General features: G+C 35.7%; 2 protein-coding genes across 6 annotated transcripts in view; one reads left to right on the top strand and one right to left on the bottom strand.

The window, feature by feature from the left end:
• The window catches only part of IFT74 (intraflagellar transport 74), a 36,242-nt gene extending 17,605 nt beyond the window's left edge, over positions 1-18,637 (bottom strand). Inside the window, exons 1-13 of one of the 5 annotated variants that reach the window (XM_039733239.1) lie at positions 18,495-18,629; positions 18,182-18,305; positions 17,891-18,037; positions 17,302-17,437; positions 16,741-16,789; positions 15,851-15,949; positions 15,624-15,684; positions 15,175-15,234; positions 14,155-14,216; positions 3,330-3,468; positions 2,182-2,244; positions 1,435-1,578; positions 293-333 (exon numbers count right to left, since the gene is read on the bottom strand). In XM_039733239.1, coding sequence (XP_039589173.1) covers positions 293-333; positions 1,435-1,578; positions 2,182-2,244; positions 3,330-3,468; positions 14,155-14,216; positions 15,175-15,234; positions 15,624-15,684; positions 15,851-15,949; positions 16,741-16,789; positions 17,302-17,437; positions 17,891-18,013 — 977 coding nt within the window. In that variant the 5' untranslated portion in view covers positions 18,014-18,037; positions 18,182-18,305; positions 18,495-18,629. Of the gene's footprint in view, positions 1-292; positions 334-1,434; positions 1,579-2,181; positions 2,245-3,329; positions 3,469-14,154; positions 14,217-15,174; positions 15,235-15,623; positions 15,685-15,850; positions 15,950-16,740; positions 16,804-17,301; positions 17,438-17,602; positions 17,792-17,890; positions 18,038-18,181; positions 18,471-18,494 lie in introns of those variants that run through there. The other 4 variants (XM_039733240.1, XM_039733238.1, XM_039733241.1 and 1 more) reach the window with 4 other exon arrangements.
• LRRC19 (leucine rich repeat containing 19) lies at positions 6,646-13,124 on the top strand. Its single transcript, XM_039733243.1, has 5 exons — positions 6,646-6,962; positions 9,407-9,499; positions 10,392-10,902; positions 11,081-11,284; positions 12,539-13,124. Exons 1-5 carry the CDS (start codon positions 6,936-6,938, stop codon positions 12,862-12,864), a joined length of 1,161 nt encoding a protein of 386 aa, XP_039589177.1. The 5' UTR covers positions 6,646-6,935; the 3' UTR covers positions 12,865-13,124.
• Positions 18,638-18,665: the final 28 nt, after the last annotated feature.

Raw genomic sequence — 18,665 nt, 5'->3', positions numbered from 1 at the left:
TTCTTCAGCCTTAAACAAATTTAAGTCAGTGCTATTATGAATTTATATTCTCAAGGTGTGTTCTTAAGGGATGGAAGCATCTTATTATGCAGATTTAAATGTTTTATCACTATACAACTTGCTTACCTGAAACAGAAGAACATATTCCATTCTCTATGGAAGATTAAGACTAGTACAGGTTTGAAGATGTGATGTTCTAAAAGTCTATAGAAATAGACTTTGTGAAGGAACATAACCATGTGTCTTTAAGGTGTGCATATAATTTATACAACAGTATTATGGGGTTACTCACTGTCTTTCCATGCTTGCAATTTTTTGACTATCATCTTTAACCTAAAAAGAAGTTCAACAACTTTAACATATGAAATTAAATCTACAAGTTAAAAAAGGAAAATTATTTAAAAAATCTGATTTCAAAATACAGGGAATAGAAACTTAGCATTTGAAATCACAAATTTGGTACATAGTCTAACAAAAAGTGATGATTTAAGCATTATGTCTTCCATATGTCTTCTAAATCATACTTTAAATAATGAAATCCACTTACCATTGGTCATTCAGACCAATAATCTATAAGGTATAAATGGCTAGTTACAGTACAGGCTATTGTAAACTGATCCAACTACTCCTAGACTAGTATACCTGTTCAGCACCTCACAAGGATACTCTCTGCAGTTAGGTTACAAGAGCTGCTCAACTGGATCAGTTTTCCCAGCCAACATGTCTCATTAACAGGAGCAAGTGGACCACCTGAAAACCTCACCATATCAATTTTGTTTTCTTAAAATAACAGATTGGTTGGGGTTAGAAAGGACTTTAAAGATCACTTATTTCCAACTCACCCTTCCCCCTACTCCCCAGCCCTGCCATGGGCAGGGATGCCATCCACTTGATCAAGTTGCTCAGGGTTCCCATCCAACTTGGCCTTGAACACTTCCAGGGATGGGGCATCCACATGTTCCAGTGCCTCACCACCCTCACAGTAAAGAATTTCTTTGTAACATCAATCCTCTGTCTTTTAGTTTAAAACAGTATCCCCCATCCTATAATTTTCTGCCTGTGTGAAAAGTCACTCTCCCACTTTTTTATAAACCCTCTTTAGGTACTAGACTTTGCTTTGGGTCCCTTCAGAGCTTTCTCTTCTCCAGGATGAACAGCTCCAACTCTCTCATCTTGTCTTCATAGAAGAGGAGCTCCAGACCAGGGATCATCTTCACAGCCCTCCTCTGAACCCACTACAATAGATCTCCAGCTTTTGGCTGAACCTGAAATACCCCAACTTTCCAATTCATTAACTCTTTTTAATGTCAGATTATTTGCACTGCCTAGAGCACAAATAAAGGCAAAATTAAAACCTAAGTATTTTCAAGTATTATAACCCCTAATAATACCGACTTGGAGAATCTTTTATGTAACAACATTTTCTATTCTTGCCTGCTTTAGTAATCTGTCTCTTTCGTCTTGTGGAGACTCCATGTTCTTATCCTCAGCAATCATCCGATCTCGACGTTCCTTGAGCTCATGGAGCTTTTCATACAACTGCACAGCTTCCTGTTTCACCCCAGAGTGTGCTATTTCCTGTTGGGAAAAGCAAACGCCTACTAGATATTTTCAGATGGGAAGAGAGCATTGTGGCAATCATGCTTTAGTTAAGCAACACTTACTTATACATTTCAAGTGAAGCTTATTTCTTACAAAAAGCACAGAGACAGCAAAAAGCACTTTATAAAAAGTAAAATGTATAATCCATATTGTTATATTGCATTTTCTGGAATAGAATATCCTAGTCAGTTACTTCTTGATTTACAATTCTTCCTTGGGCCAATTTTCTGAGGAGTTTCTAGGGGATTTCAAACCATGTACAACATTCAAAGGGACTGAAACATATCTAGCAGTATTTGAAAATTATACTTTCTGACTATATGCTTCAGCTCATAGATCCTTTTATTCATGAAAGATCCAATATGAAAAAAATTCCCTCAATAAGACATTTTCACCCAAAACTTATTAGAAATGATTAGTGCGAACAGAGATGCAGATTTGCCTTCCCATACTAGAGCATGCTCCTACAGTATCTGAAAATTTAAGGAAAAGAAATTATAGGTATTTTTTCAACTGTATTATTCTTTACACTAGTGTTCAGGGAAGGTTAGTATAGAGACTACTTGTTATCATACATACAGCTCTTAGACTCTCTTCCTTTACATTTAGTGCATCCAATTCTTGCTGTTGAACAACCAATTCCTAAAGAGGAAGCAAAATGCAAAATTCAGATAAAAATTACTACTTATCTATTTTTTTGCTCTAAAACTTAGTATGTATCAAGTGCTGTAAACTGTCCCATTGCTGCTCTTAAAAATTTGAAAGACAAGACTCTGTCCAGCTCCTTCACATAACTCAGAGGTAGTAAACACTTGCTTGCAGCATCCAGCTTTTCCATTACTCTTACCATTGTTACTTGCAATAACTACTGGGCTATTTGCAATAACTAAGTGGGCTACTATCAAAAAATTGTTTGCCCTTTTTCTACTTTTTTTTTTAAAATAAAATTTAAATTTTTAAACCAGTAGAACTTATTATCTGTACTTCAGGAGTTTAGAGTCAAATTTTAAAACCTGAACCATGACAGTTTTTTCACAGTCCAGAAAGAGACAGGTAAGCCCTGACTACTGATTCAGCTCATTCTAAGACAGATAGAAACATGGAACTCATCTCTGTACAGACTATACAGAGGACCTTTTAAGACAGTATGCTTGAACTAGATCGTCCCAGAGAGCCTAGAAATGTTACTCCTGTTGTTAAGATAAGTATTAATGAAGTAACAAACATTTTATACAGCCCAGTTAATTTTTTCTGATACATTCAGATATACAATAACAACAACAATAATAATAGTAATAATAATAATAATAATATTAATATTAATAATAGAAAAGTCTAGTTAGATTTACTGTTGCACAAAAGAATAAAAATTTCTACTCAAGTGAACTACAAAAATTGCTGGGGTTAGTTTTCCTTTTTGCTTGTTTTTTTACACATGATGAAACATCTAAGTATTGCAGTGGCTTTTAAAAACTTCATGTCAAGCCCTAACTTCAAACAGAAAATTGTGAACATTATTTCTTCATAAAGTATGAAATATAAGAAGGCGAAGTATTTGGTCTTAGTCAACTGCTCCATTTTCAGGTACTTCTACAATTGATTAAGATACCAGCAAGCTTTTTTATTGTATTACTCGGTTGTCAAGTTCTTCAGTACTTAAATTTTATCTAAACCCCAAGAAGCCAGTTTAAGAAATATTTTAGGTAAGCATAATGGAACAAGCCAACCTGGGAGAGTTTCTCATTGGCTGCTTTTATCTCCAGATATTTAGCTTGATTTTCCTGTGACATATCTTTCATTATGTCATCTGCCACAACTTTTTCACGCTCAATATCTTCTTCTACAGCTTGAATTAACTTTTCTGTGCTGTAAAAATATAATAGTTTTTGTAAATTTTACAGGCAAATATATATCGTAAGCACTCATTTCAAACTCCAGCCTCTATTCCTTCAGCCTCACTGAAGTGCTCAGTGTAACACAAAATGCCTAGATGCTATAAAAGAGCATTACCAACTTGCATCTAATGTTGGAGCCAAATTAGCGATACAAACATTCACAAAATGTAGAGAAGATGAAGAATTCTCTGCCTTTATAATACCCACATGGTATTTTCCAACACTCCCACACTGTCTATCTGCATTGGTCTCAACACTGGCAAAAGTAAGGTACTACCTCTCCATCAGTGAATTTCTGGAGTAACAAAAAGCAGTTTGAAGTAAGGAAGCAGATAAGCAATTTGTAAATGCACATAAAGAAAATATAATACAGATATTAGCACTTGACAGCATCAGATGACGATGATGAACAGATTACTCTTCACAAAGAATTGTTGATTACTTTAGAATGGAGACTGGTTTCAGAGATCTGAGCAATGTAGTTTTTTAACTATGCAGTAACTAAGCAATTACGTATTTTTTACATTCTTGATTCAGGACTTTATTCTTCTTAGAAAATCGATTGCAAATACAAAAACTTTACCATTCCAGCTACAGTGAGTTACAAGCAACTATATTAGCAGATTTAAAGAACACATAAAGAATTGTTCTCACTGTTTTATGATAAGTCTAGTAATTTCTATGAAATTCTGGAAAGCTAGAATGTCTAATTGAGAACATACTTATAGGAAATTAAAACAGAGACCCTGAAGAGTATACCTTAATTCACTTCATTGTTCATGAAAGATTGCTAAAATGTTTTGCTTGTTTCTGAGTGAATTCTGTTAAAAATGACAAAATCAGCCGAATACCTTCCTTCAGGATTTTTTTCTTCTGCTTTTCATTAACTTTTCCTGAATTGCAAGAAGACGAGTTGTAAATTGTGTGAGTCATACTATTGGATCAAAGACTGCAGACAAGAATGCCCTTAAGTTTAAGAGATGATGCCAAACAGTGGAACTGCACAACAATAATTTCAGGGTAAGGAAATAATGAAAATATTGTAGAAGCAGAGTAGAGTTGACATTGGAATAGACTTTTGAAGGTTGTCTGGTCCAACCTGTGCACTACTCAAAACCTTGTCACCTAGAGCAGGATGTCAGTGTCTTTTTCAGGTTTTCAGTATCTTGAAGGATGGATGCCCCACAATGTGTTTTGGCAATGTTTTGATGTTTGTTCACTCTAACTAACAGAAGAGTTTTTCGTCATATTTAAAGGGACTTTCCTGTTCTCTAATATGTGGTCATTGTCCTGGGAGCAGCTCCATTTTCTCAACCCCTGCCCATCACGTATTTACTTCGATAAAATATTCACTAAGCCTTCTCTTCTAGACATTAAACACCAGTTCTCTCAGCCTTCCCCACAGTATTAATCACTTACAAGGAATTCTCAAAAGAGTTTCAAAAATGTAACCACTTCCAACTAGCTTCAAAGAAAGATCCATAATCTCCAGGAAATTGAGGATATTATGTAGCAATTCTGTCAGGTTAGCAGGCAATGCCACAAAAATGCTTTAGACCTGATGATGATGAAACAAATAAAAAACATGACGTCCCACTTAGTATGGCAAATTGGGAGTGCACTGGGACTGCCTAAGAATCACTGGGTAGTTGTAACATGACATTAATTCTAATACCATCTTGAGACTAAAACTAAATTTATTCAGACCCAGTCCAAATATGAGGCCCTCACTGCATGAGCAACAGTTTATAAATGGTTAATTATGTTACATGTGGTAATGGAAAGGAGCTATTTTTTAAGCTACATGAGTAGTTTGATCCAAGACCTTTTGGAAGGCATGGAGCTAGGAGATGGCAGGGAGCTTTCATGTTGCTTGTTATTGAGTGCGCCTCATGCCTCAATGTGGACCTAGGAAAGCTGTTGCAAGGGCTCAGCAGTGATAGCTTTTCTCAAATCAAGCCCAGCTGTGGATATGGAAGAAAGAAAATCAAGAAAGTGCAGTAAGAAGTTCAACAAAATGCTAAGGGTGCTGATTTTCAGAAGAAATCTTCACTCTAGATGTAATTCTCCTGGAGACATTACAGAATGGCTTAGAGGGAGTTTGTATTTAAATACACACACAGCGCCTTTCCTGGAGATCACTGGAACCTTCAAAAGAGTGAGAATACAGTTTGCTACATGTATAGCAATACCACTCTTGAGGGCAGTGGTGTCTCCAAACTCTATGGGATTTCTCTCATCTTTGCCTGAGATTTAAAGTGTGCAATGCAGGACAAGGAAAGAAACCTACTTTTCCAGCCCCCTCTATTTAAAGTGTGTGGACACATTACAGAGTAGCCTCTTCACATGAAGCAATTCACCTTTTCATCTCCTACATGATATAGTCTTGTGGCTAGATACTTCAAGATGATCCAGCATGTCCTTGAGAGTAGAAATGTCTGACTTATAGTGATGCATCTTCTGTGGCAGAAACCTTGTGAGAGGAGGCTACAACTTAGTGATTTTTCAAGAGGCAATGAAAAATCAGCAATGGCTGTCACAGAAACACAATTCATTACCAGAAGTAATTTGAACACTATGCATGAAGCTGAATCAGGGATGAGGCTTGGAAAAATTGTTGAATGTTTTGAGATATTATGCAAAACAAAAGTGCCAATAACAACATAGACATAGTGAAGTAAAACAACTTATAAAGACACATATTGGAGACGAATGGAAATGGAAAGGAGATGAACCATTCTGTAGCTTGGTGATACATATTGGACAGAATGAGCACTAATGCAAGTAAAAATTTATAGGACACAGCACTTGTATATCAATATAATCACTTTTTTTCAGCCTGTACATAGACATTCACTACAGAGCAAGTATGATTTGTTTTTATAACTTCTTCCTGAAATACAGCCCCAATTACAGACATGCTTACAGTGCACATAATTCTCTGTAAATAATGAGCTTTATCTGTGACGCTGCAGCTCCTCTGACAATGATATTTCCAAAACACAAGCATTAAGACAGAATTAAGTAGCAAAAGGAAGCTTTACTTCGGTATGCAAATATCCTGACATTCTCTTCATTTGATGAATGATCAAAAGATTTGCATTTTCTGTCTCCAGCATTTCTTTAATTGATTATAACTCAACTTGCTTGTAAATCACCTGTGGCATTTAAACTCACTGCTTCCTCTATGATCTGGAACTTGACACTTCAGCATACTGCAGTCAGGCTTTCCTATTGGCTGCTGATCCAATTAAATCCAAGATGATCATAAGAAGTTGCTCAACTTAGTCAATCTTTTGCTAAGGATTTTCTAGGTTTATTATTTTTTTTTTTACACTGGCTGGTTATTCATCAGGTACAAAGGTTGAAGAAAAACAAAGTGCTGTTTCACCATATTATTTCTTGCCAGCGCACTGAAAAATCTACGTATGTGTACATATGATACCTCTCAGAAGCAACCGAAAGGTAAGACACTTGGCAAGTCCATTTCAAAATGCAGGCAAAGATTCATTACTGTAACTTTTTGTTAGACTGGAAGCAAACACATCTCAAGGTACATTAAAATTTCAGGAATTAGTATGAACCTTGGACATGCTGAGTTGTTAAGTAAATTCTACTCCATTAAAAAGCTGGGGAACAGACTGAAAACCAGACCAATTCTATAAACACATTTACCTCCCCAGAAAAATAATTACATTATTTTAAAATTATATAGTTTTCAAAGTTCTCAGATGGAAATTTTTAAGAAAGCTCTTCTAATTACAAGGAAATATCAAAGTACTACCAATGTATTGCCAGTGTATTGCCAGGCTAAGTCTCTTTTCAAAGCAGTTAGTTTAAGTAGCAGCTTGTAAAATCTAGTCCTAGTAAAATGCTAAACTGCAATTAAAATTACATATTCTTTCCTGTTCTTTTACTGATTATACAGGTTCACACACACAAAATGCAGGCAGTCACATTTGTAAGAAAGCCCTACCTTTTCAGCAGAAACTTAAGTAAGAGCTAGGAGTTATGCTTTGGACATAGACATATGTACAACTTAGATTTTTCAACTTGCTCGTTATTAACTTACAGATTAACATTAAAAACAATACTTAATACTATTAATAGAATACTTCCCATTCTGTTTAAGACAGCTTTTGTCTTGTAATCTGAAAACTACAATAATACTGTCAATCTGAATTATTAAATTGCCAGGTTAAGACCTGCTTTGTTTCTGAACTTCTAGGAAGCAGTATCTTTAAGCAAGACCAAGATGTTAAAATGATCATTTTGGGAGTTCTCAAAGTGCATCATGTCTTCCTCTAACAATAAACAAACTAGCTAAAAACCATGCAGGCCACCAGTACCACCACTGACAATTGCAAAACTTAATATGGAACTATTTCCACAGGGGCTGCTGCTGCTAGCACCCCTTGTCCCTGCCATGGATAATGGCTAAGAGGCAAAAGGTTTACGAACTCCCTCTGTATTCAGTATAAGTTTCTGACAGAAGTAGAAATACACAATGGAACAGAGAATTTTAAGTGGCATTTATCTTCCTTGTCTTTCCAAGAACTTATGAAATTTCCAGGCTGATTCAATTTAGGTGAATGAGGTCAATCCTCTGAATATGCAAATATATAGAAGTTATCAAATAGACTTAATCAGTTTGTTCTATGACCTCATTTATTTCATTATGATAAGCAAAGGCCTTCCAGCACTCATTTTAAGGACTGGTGGAGGTTTTGCAAGTCTGACAGGCTGCCTATACTTAGCATTGTTAGTGCAATTAAACTTCTTCATGTAATTTCCCTCACTCTTTTCTGTTAAATTCAGTGAATGTTCTGTACTTTAACAAGTAAAAAGCTTGTTTAAAGCTCACTTTAAACAAGTATCTCACATTTTACCTTTTGAGTTTCTATTACTTTGCAAGATAGAAATCTGGCAAGGAGATACAAAGATTAACTTGAACTGTATCTTTTTAAACTGGAAAAATTAAAGGTTCATTACCTTTTACATAACATTTTCATTCAAGTATAATGAATAACATAAACAAGGACTAACTTAACATCTCGCAGATATAATATAACATTTCTGCTCAAAATTAATAAATACTACAAATAGTGTCTGATTCAAAGGCAATGACTGAGAGACCCTGACTTGGAGAGATGTTAATGTCACAGTAAATACCATTTGTAGGACCTTTCCTAACTTTCAAAAAATAAGGCTTGAATCAGTACAAGAGTTCCATCACTAGAGACTGAACCATATTTACTTAGTTCCAAAGATCAGAGTAACAACTATACCTTCATAACTGAAATGTGTAGGTTTATGTCATGTTATAGGTTATATTATGGACCAGAGATTAAAAGATATATCTTCTAAGTAAATATTCACAAAAATGCTTAGTAACTTGCATAAGTACATAGAAGAACTCCGACTGGACAAACCAAGAATTGTCTAGTAGAGCACTCTGCCTCTGTCAGAGCAACAAGAGAAATTGTATGGGGAGAGTATGCAAACATCAATACTTTCTGCAGTTTACTCAAATCATAGTCTTCCAGTATCCATAATTGCTTTAACAAGTATAATAGTGAGTACAGCCCTGCCTATTTGTTTTATACATTTATGATACTTTTCTCTATCAGCTTGTCTAATTAATCCCTTTTCTATTTGCTGATACAGTCTGCACACTGGATTTTAGGTTTGGCTCAATTAAGTGAAAGCTGAATTCATTAATTCTGATAACCCGTTTTTCAAATTAATTTTACATTACAAAGTATTTGTGTAGAACAAAAAGTATTTGTGTAGAACAAAATTTACTAAACTATCATTGAAATAACTGTATCTATTAATTTGTTAAACTACCACTACAGAAAACACTGGTAATTCTGGTCCTGATATGCAAAAGTGTTGTTCTTTACTAGGCTCCAAACATGAAACTCCATTGGCTTGTGATCTGGGCTGGAACACTGTTTTTGAATCCAGTCACTGCTGACTGCAACATTACATCCCAAACTGTAAGTTTTACATTGATCTGAACTACCCTTATTTTTAAAAGATACACTTGAAGCAGAAGGCCTTTTAAAAACTGTTTCATAAACATAAAAGTCCTGAAGAAAGAAGTATAAAAATGCAAGTAAGAAGTGGTTTTCTGTGTAATGGACAATTAGCTCATGATAGTAATTTTAAGTGGGTGAATAACACCAAAACATATTTGAGATGATTTTGTATCTCAAGTTCTTCCAAACAACAGGAATGCCTCTTTACATATTTAAATAAATATACTCTTCTCAGAAAAAAAAAATAATATTTCAAGGTACTAAGCGCAAAGACTCAAATCAGAAAAGTTTAGCTATGCTAAACTTTAACACAGAAAACCAAAATTAAGTGCTATAGCATACAGATATATAACAAATGTTTAGTTGAAGGTCTGCTCTAAAGACATTATTTTAAATTAAGAATAAACATAGATTTTTTAAAAGAATACCTTTCAGAAAGTATATTTTAATTAATTTGCAGTTTTGAATAAATTTCCTCTATGACACCTTCTTTCCAGATTATGCTCTTTTTTTACCCAACAATAATACATTCCAAATATTAATTCCAAAATGGCATGACAAACTGGTTCCATTTTGGATGACCATCACATAAAGACCCATGCATCTAGGCACAGAGCTAGGCATTAAGTCCTCTGGAACCTGGATTCATTCCCCTCTCTCACCAGACCAGGAGTTAATTAAGAAAGATGTAAATAAAACTTAATGAAGAGCAATATGACTTTTCTTTTAAAATGACAGCATTGAAAAACAGAAGATTGTTCTCTCTTGCCTTTAAGAGTCCTCACTGAAACACCATATTTAGTAGACTTCTCTACGGTATTTAATTGTTGTCATTCTCTTTTTTCAACAGGTTGCTTGTGAGGAGTCTACAAAGAACCTCTTTAATATCTCCCTCAACCTTTTTCAAAACATTACTAAATTAAGCCTCAAAAACAATAAAATCACTTTAGAAGATCATGACAAAGAGATTCTTGGACGTTTTATTAGCCTCACTGAACTTAATCTGAATGAAAACAACATTACTGTACTGAACAATAACAGCTTCTACAATCTGAAAAATCTCATCACTCTGGATATTAGCAACAATTGTATTAGCAGAGTTCATAAAGCAGCATTTGCAGGATTAAATCAACTCTCAGTGCTGAATCTATCCTATAACATGATTGCTCAACTGGATTCAGATACATTTTCTTCTCTAGAAAGCCTAACAGTTTTAAATCTACAGTATAATTTGCTGAAATATTTTCATATAAAATCATCTTTTAAACTGGTTAAAATTGTTTTAGCTGGAAACCCATGGATCTGCTCCTGTGATCTCCTTGACTTACAGATATGGCTAACTGACTCCAATGTGACATTGGGTAAGTTTTGGTAAGAGCATCAAATAACTTTACTGTGCATTTTTTTTTCTGACGTGGATAAAATCAACCATCAATTTACCCATATTATGCAGTAATACAATAGCTATCCGTGAGGGTTTTTTTAGCGTGCCAAAAAATTACCAGCATCTCATAGCCTTTTCACTGCTCACATTCACAGAAAATGAAAGCAACACTACATGTACATTCCCAAAAAAGGAAAAAATCTCCATCAAGATGGCAGCTATCCAACCAGCTGACTGCAAAATTGAAAATACTCCTTTAGAAAACACTGTAACTTCCACTCCTGCTGTTAATCTTAGAAGTAGTGCCTTAACAGCTCTGACTCCATACAACATCACTGGAAACAATGGAACTCGTGCAGGTAATACACAGATATTTCATTTTACTGCTTATGAGCTGTTTCATTTGCTGTTCAATGACTTTGTACTGTTTTGCATCCCTAGTACACTCTGACTCTTCCATAAAGGCCAGGGCTACAGAGCAGGCATATTTCTATGTCCTAGTAGACAGTAATAGACATTGCAGGGAACGTTAAGGTCTATAGAGTAGGTGTTCAAAACAGATAAACCCCAGAACTCTCAAATGATACTGAAAAATTATGATGAAATTTCAAAGCCCTAAAATTCAGATAATTGCCTAGATCTCTGCCCAAGAGAACAAGGGAAGCAACTTTCAAAAAAAATTTGCTTTTTCCAAACTAACTGCTTTCTAGATGTAGTTGCCTTCCTAAAACATGATAGCATGAACTTAAGAGATTTTACTCCCATCCTAACTGTGTTCAGTATAAAGGATGTGAATGTGCCTCTTGCACATTCCCTGAAAATTTCAGTGGTAGTCTCCTCACCTTTCAATGTTAATCTTACATGTCAGTTAACTCTTCCATTCTGAAATGCTTTACTTCTTTGTTCTGGCTAAAGCAAGAAAATTATCAACAGTTATATACACAAATTGTAAGCTACCACTGTGACACATTTCTTTAGCTGTACCATCTTATAATTTATTTTAGGGTAGTGGCCAGCACACAAAAGCAGCTTCTAGAAAAAGACCACTGGCAACTACAGTTTACTGAAATTTTTATTATTAAAGAAGCACAACTGAAAGGACACGCCAAACAAAAGGCATGATATTTTAGTGTTCAGATCGTACCATCATATAAAATGTAAAGCAGGGAAAATAGAATTTGAAGCCAATTACTGATTATTTTTTTCCAAAGGCTAATCTTGGAATTTAACTTTTGGAAAAAAATATTTATATGTAATTATTATTTGTATCTTTTAAACGCCCCTCAGAGCTTTGTCTTTGAAATAGACTTTGAAACAATTATTTTTTATAAAAATGCAAGGTAGGAAATAGGACATTTATGCACATCGCATTTTTCTATGTATGTACATCACATATTTCTGCTAGGAAATATGCCATGCACATACATTATTAGTCTCTGTGATGTTACTGACTCCCAAACAACACAGCAACAACAAAGCTCTGGAGACACTCAGTCATTCCCCTATCAATGTTTATTTTGTGAGTTTTCAATTTCACTATGAAAGAAATCATACTTGAGTTCTTGCTACTATTCCTCATGAAGATTCTTTTTTTTTTTTCCTTTTTTTTAAAGAGTTACCACTTGTTGGCAAAAGTTGGACCTTCCTAGCAGGTGTCCTAGGGTTTGTCCTAGGCACTACACTCCTGATTTTTACTGCTGTAAAATGTCCAGCATGGTATCACTACTTGATCAGCTACCGTCACCGTCGACTGGAAGAAAATGACTCAGAGATGTTTGAACAGGAGTTCTCAGCTGACCTGAGTCCTTCTCCTTCAATATCGGGCACAAGCAGTGAAGAACCCATTGTAGTATTTGAGAAAGTTCATGCATGTGGAGATGAAGAAGATGGATTTATTGAGGATAAATACATAGATATTTATGTAAATGAGGAGCGTTAATGTCTTAAACAACAGATGTTGAACTGACATTTCAAAAACGTAGTACACTTGTACTTCAACGTTATGCTTTATTACATACAGTACAAAATGAAGTCATGCAGTCTATCTCCTTTAATCTTGCCAAATCCTTAACAAGATTTTGCTGCATCAATCATGCAGAGAAAAAATAGGGTCATATGTGTGCATTATTGGCACAACAAATACTTCAAAACTTGCAAAAAAGATTCTTAATCCACTTTTTATAAAAATGTATTTGGTTACTTATTTTGGGGGGCTTACTGTATATTCTTCAACATGAACAAAGTAGCAGGTGAAGTTGGCATAATCATTAATGCTTTCATTGTGAAGAAGTCTAGAAGAGAAAAATAATTCCTCTAAATTGCTGAAGCACACCACAGCCAGACTTGGGGGCTGGCTCCAAACCAACGCTGTAGCATCTCTGACGGCTATAGGGAAAACTAACACAGTCAGAGAATGGAGCATTTGGGTATTTTTTAACCCAAATTAGCAGAGCAAGAAAGACCAACTGTTGTATTCCCAAAAATGTGTATGTACAGTGCAATGACAGATTATCCTTACTGCATTGCTACCAAACCAAATATTTTCTCTTCATATTTTCTGAACACTTAAAAGATTAATTCAGGGCGGAAGAGACACACTTGTGAGCTGTTGAAAACCGCAGTATTAATACAATGTGACATTATTAACTGGTAAATTCGTTGCTTTGGAGTTCTTATTGATACATGAAATCTCATTGCTGAGATTGCTTTCACTGGCAACAAGCGAGATCATATAGCTCTCTCCTCCAGATTTCCTGTGTCTAAATCAACTACCTCAAAAACTCACCCTCTCAGCCTATCCCTACACAAGCTGTTCTCATGGCTTACAAATTCTTATTTCAAGCATCTCACCATCCTCATCTTTCCCTCTGCACAAACCTATGTTACTAGCCAGGCAAAGGTCTAGTTCCCACTCCTGCTTGCGTTTTTCACTCTACTACTCTGCAACAAAACTCCCAAAACTCCCAGACAGCAGACTGCAAAAAGACAGGAGTCTCTACTGCCACCTAACCCTTCCTGGATGGCAGGGTAATTATGTTCAGAAGAATAACCGGAGTTTAACGTTAGGAACTCTTAACTACAACCTGGTATATCATCTTGAAATTGTTCAGGTATCACTTGCGATATGCATTGCACTCCTAGGGTAACAGGTAGCACCTCAATTTTCCCAAGCTAAGTTATGAGAAGTTGAGTTATTCAAAAATGAAAAACATAGACTTAATGTACTTACGCTTGTCTTTCTGTGAAAATTTTATCTATATTCTGAGTGTCTCGGTCATTCTGAACCTTTAACTTAAAAAAAAAATAAATACCATCAAGTTTGTAATAAATCATGGAATCATATAGGTTGAAAAACACCTCCAGAATCATCAAGTCCAACCCTTAACCAGCACTGACAAGTCCACCATTAAACCACAACAACATGTACACATCTTTTAAGTACTTCCAGATAAATTGACTCACTTACTATTTCTGTGGGATCTATTCCTGAAACACTTACTAATATACTGTTTAAAAATACACAGATGGGATGAAAAGCATCTCTTTATGATGCGTGTCTTTATGACAGAGACACTGTATCTTTATTATTCAATCAAATGCAAGCAAAAAAAAAAACCTGTTTTGACCAAGAAATATTCAGGTCATCTTTCAAGTTACCAAAACAACCTTTACTGAAACTGGTTTATATTGTTTATGGACAAATTGATCACAAGAAATAAAATACACATAACGCCATTCATGCCTTAACACTTAGAGGCTGTATTAGAAAATAAGTAAGGAAAGTAAAGGTGAACAAAAATCTTTGATTTTGTGGTGGCTATGTCAGAAACCTATTTACTATTTTTTACACTGGAGACACTTAAAAAGGCTGAGGACAAAAGAGAACCTAATGTCCAGAAGACCAGGCAGCTTCACAAGGCAGCGCAGTCTGCTTAAATTTGCCTTCCTAAGACTAGTGTTGTGTGCTGCCAAAAAATAAAAAAAAGATAATTTAACACTCATAATTTGGGTTGGGATAACACCCTTTTCAAATGTAAATCACAGAAAACTATCATGGGGCTGTTAATACAAGACTTCAGGCAATTGACTTAATGCTAACATGTTGCCAACATTATGAATAATTTAACTGGAAAAAAATGGCTAAGCTTTAAGTCAGTGCTATGCTTTTTTAGATATGTCTCACATCAAAGCACCAAGAAAGTTATGCATCATTTCACTGTTAAACGATAGCAAATATCTTAATTCTTACCATGTTGTAATCACGGATCACTTCTGCCATATCTGTACTGGTGTTAAGTATATCCACAACCTGAAACAAGACAGAATTTCAACCTGTTACTGCTCTCCTTTTCTTAAAAAAAAAAAAAAAATCAGACAAAGGGTTCATGAAAACACAGCAAATTTTGGTTATTGCAATTGGAAAAAGCATGATTTAGGAATCTGAATAGATTACATGTCATTTTTAGAAATAATCATTATATGTAGCTGTTCTAAGCACTAAAATATTACACAGCACCAATTTCTTAAATCCATATGCAAATGCTTCTCATAATATATAGTACACTTTTTGTTTTCATCTGTTTCCATCTCTTTCCTTTTCAATAACTGAATAAAGGCAGTATTAAGCAGTATATTTTCACAAAGAAATGTCAGAAAAATTACTCAGAATAAATCAAAAGCACTACAAAATCAGCATACCATGTTGTAGTCTGCTAGTTGACCTTGAAAATCTTTGATTTCACCAGCTAAAGCCTCTGCCCTAAATATGAAACAAAAAGTCAAACTTCAAAGGGTAAGATTTGTATATGTAAAAATAAAATAATGAAAATAATAACTATTCACTGATTCCTTGAAGCCTGCCCAATATTTGAAAATAGTCTTGTGACTCAGAAAGTTAGTACTGCATTAGCTGCATTACATCTCACCGTTTTTCATAGGACAAATAGATAGATTTCTCTTGCTTGTACATTTCTACTTCTTCCTGCAGCTTATTAATTTCTGTTGTAAGTTCATTTGTTTTACTCCTGAAAAAAATAAAGAAAAAAGAATCATTAACATTTGTATGTCCAACTAAAGCACATCTAGAACTGTAAATATGTTTTATGATAGGAGATTTGCAATTAGTATCTCTCACACTGCACTTTGTTTCAACTCAGCATTTCTAAGAAGAGGTAAGTATAGAAAAAAGCAAAATGGTTGTATCAGATAAAGTCCTAAGTGGTTGCTGGAAAACCATGGTATGAAATGAAATGTTTTAATTAGCTTTTTGTCTCTGCTGGTAAAACAGATGTGGAAAGAAAAAAAACCAGTGTAATTTCACAGAATGTGGGTATCATCGATACTTAAAATTACATCTTTTAGGACTAATTATTCAAAAGTGTAATATGAGCAACTGATAAAATCCTGCATGCAGTAGTTTGCACAAGGTCTTGCCTTTGTCCTTGCTAGCTGAATGTATAATGCAAGGAAACCATCTGAAATGTACAACAAAAATGTTTGGTTTGCAGTGCTACTTGTTACAAATGCAGCTATCAGATGTAATAAACATTGGAGGTGGAAGCTCAGAATCACTGACCCTCCCCTTACTAATGCCATGAGAGAACATTTAACTTAGCAAGCCTAACAACAAAAACTCAAGTGAACCTACTTCCTTTGCTCCTACAGAGTATCTATACGCAAAATAACCTTCACTTCTACAGCAGCACTCCGACAAAAGTTCATTATGAGTGAACGCCACTTATTGCATGCTATTGTCAAGCTTCAACTCTGTGTCTGAAAGGGAACAGACCATTAAAAGTATGTTGTTAAGACATACCTCAGCACCCCAAGGTAGTATGTTTTATCCATTATTTGCCTCTGAGGACCTGATAAAAGAAAACTATATGACATTTCGTTTAAAAACCCCTAATTTAGATGAACTGTAAATTAGGAAAACAATCTGCAAAATTTACATTAAAAAATGTACAACTAATATTTTTTGGTGTCCCAATATGGTTATTATGTAATTTTAAAAAAGAAGACATTTTTGGACTGCTGTGAAGATAAACATTACTAATACAAACATACAAAAAGTTGCTGCACCATAGAGTATTTTAAGCATTCTGCAGTGATGGAAGAAGACATAATAACCTTATCCTATTATTTTGAATTATTTTTAAAGACCGCTCAGTTATAGAAAAATGCTTATCTTCTTTGGCTACCAAGACTAATGACAGAAAGAGGGATGCTTTAATTTTCTCTTTCTTTTTGCTCCTATTTTTAATCACAGCTCTTCACTCTGCAATTTACACAGTGATGAAAAGTTTTCCTTTAAAAACCTAAATATTCTTTCAAAATGTTTGCAGACATCTTGAGGGCTATTTTCAGTATAAAGTACCTTTCATTGCAGTTTTTATTCCACTTAATCCCTGTTGAGTCACTGGACGGTCTGCAACCTTAATCTGAGATGATAAGACTCCTCCAGGAGTTAAAGAACCACCACGAGAACCAGGTCTTGCTGTACTAGGAGGCATCTATAAAAAAAAATCCAAATAAAAAATCTACCAAGTGTGTATTATTACTTTATTATCCTTAAGCAATTGACAAAGCAGTTAAAAACTTATTAGTCTCTACATTCTTTCTGTAGGAATCTTATAGCATTTGCATCTCTTCAGGGAAGCAAAGCTTCAAACTATTACCTCCTGTAGAAGGTAAGGGGTTGCTTTTGAGCAGCTGTTCAATGTTCCATCTATCTGCAACATTAATACTATTTAGGCCTCCCAGGGCGAACTCTGGATGCAAGATGTCCCTCATCCCCTCCAGACAAGGTCAGCAAAACTTTATACAAAACTGAAATCTTAAATTCTTCTTCAAAAAAGAACTTCTCCTCATTCCGGTCTTGGTACTAAAAAAAAAAAAAAAAAAAAAAAAAAAAAAATCTAACTCCATAAAAATTAATGATATATTTTTAATATTTTCTAACATACCGCTGTTCCTATTCTGCCTGCTGACGGAGTCCTCGATGAAGAGGCAGGCCTGGATGAAGAGGTCAGTCCTGCTCCTGCTCTTGAAGCAGACCGAGCTGTGGGAGGTCTGTTACCGCTGGCCATATTCGTTTCCTTCTTACCTACTCTCTGGTAACAAAGGAAAGATCCTTTGATTTGCACAAGATCCTTAAAACTATGGGATACCGACTCTTTAAAGCATAAATCTTATTACAATGTTATGGGGGGGTTGGTTTTGGTTTTTTTTTAGTAATCTCCAAAGTACTTGCTTACTGGATGGTACGAGGGCTCGGGAAGGACCACTTAATTAATGTCCACGAGTAAGCTGAGGCAGCAGTCTCTTTTCAGTGTTTTGTGAGCTCTCAGCTTATTCTTGTGGCATTTGTCGCTTCAGCACCTGAATGCAAATCTTTAATGAAACAAACTGGAAGCGAGCAACTGGTGCAAATACTCATTCCGCTTATCTACAGAGGGTCCGTAATCCACCGCCCATCACTACAGCAACCCCGAGCTGCGCTATCCCTGATGAACCCCGGCGACTTTCGCCACCCCCGAAGGCGCCCTCCCGGCCGGGCCCGTCCCTCACCGCGCCGCGGCCGCCACCAGCCCGCGCGCCGCGCCGCCGTAGCGCAGCAACCGCCGCGCCGCTATCGCGATGCCACAAGTCGCGCTCCGGCCTGCCGCTGCCCCCGAAGACTACGACTCCCAGAGGGCCTGGCGAAGCCCCGGCGCCACAAGCGCGGTGCTTGCCGGGATA

Source organism: Passer montanus, unplaced genomic scaffold, assembly GCF_014805655.1.
Source record: "Passer montanus isolate IOZ18808 unplaced genomic scaffold, ASM1480565v1 scaffold85, whole genome shotgun sequence".
Lineage (NCBI taxonomy): Eukaryota > Metazoa > Chordata > Aves > Passeriformes > Passeridae > Passer > Passer montanus.
This window is presented reverse-complemented; position numbering and strand designations above follow the sequence as displayed.

Bases quoted from the DNA above. Each gene is read 5' to 3' on its own strand.
- LRRC19 (XM_039733243.1), top strand. From the start codon at position 6,936: ATGATACCTCTCAGAAGCAACCGAAAG. The intron at 6,963-9,406 runs GTAAGACACTTG...GTTCTTTACTAG, and splicing joins CTCTCAGAAGCAACCGAAAG to GCTCCAAACATGAAACTCCA. The intron at 11,285-12,538 runs GTAATACACAGA...TTTTTTTTAAAG, and splicing joins AAACAATGGAACTCGTGCAG to AGTTACCACTTGTTGGCAAA.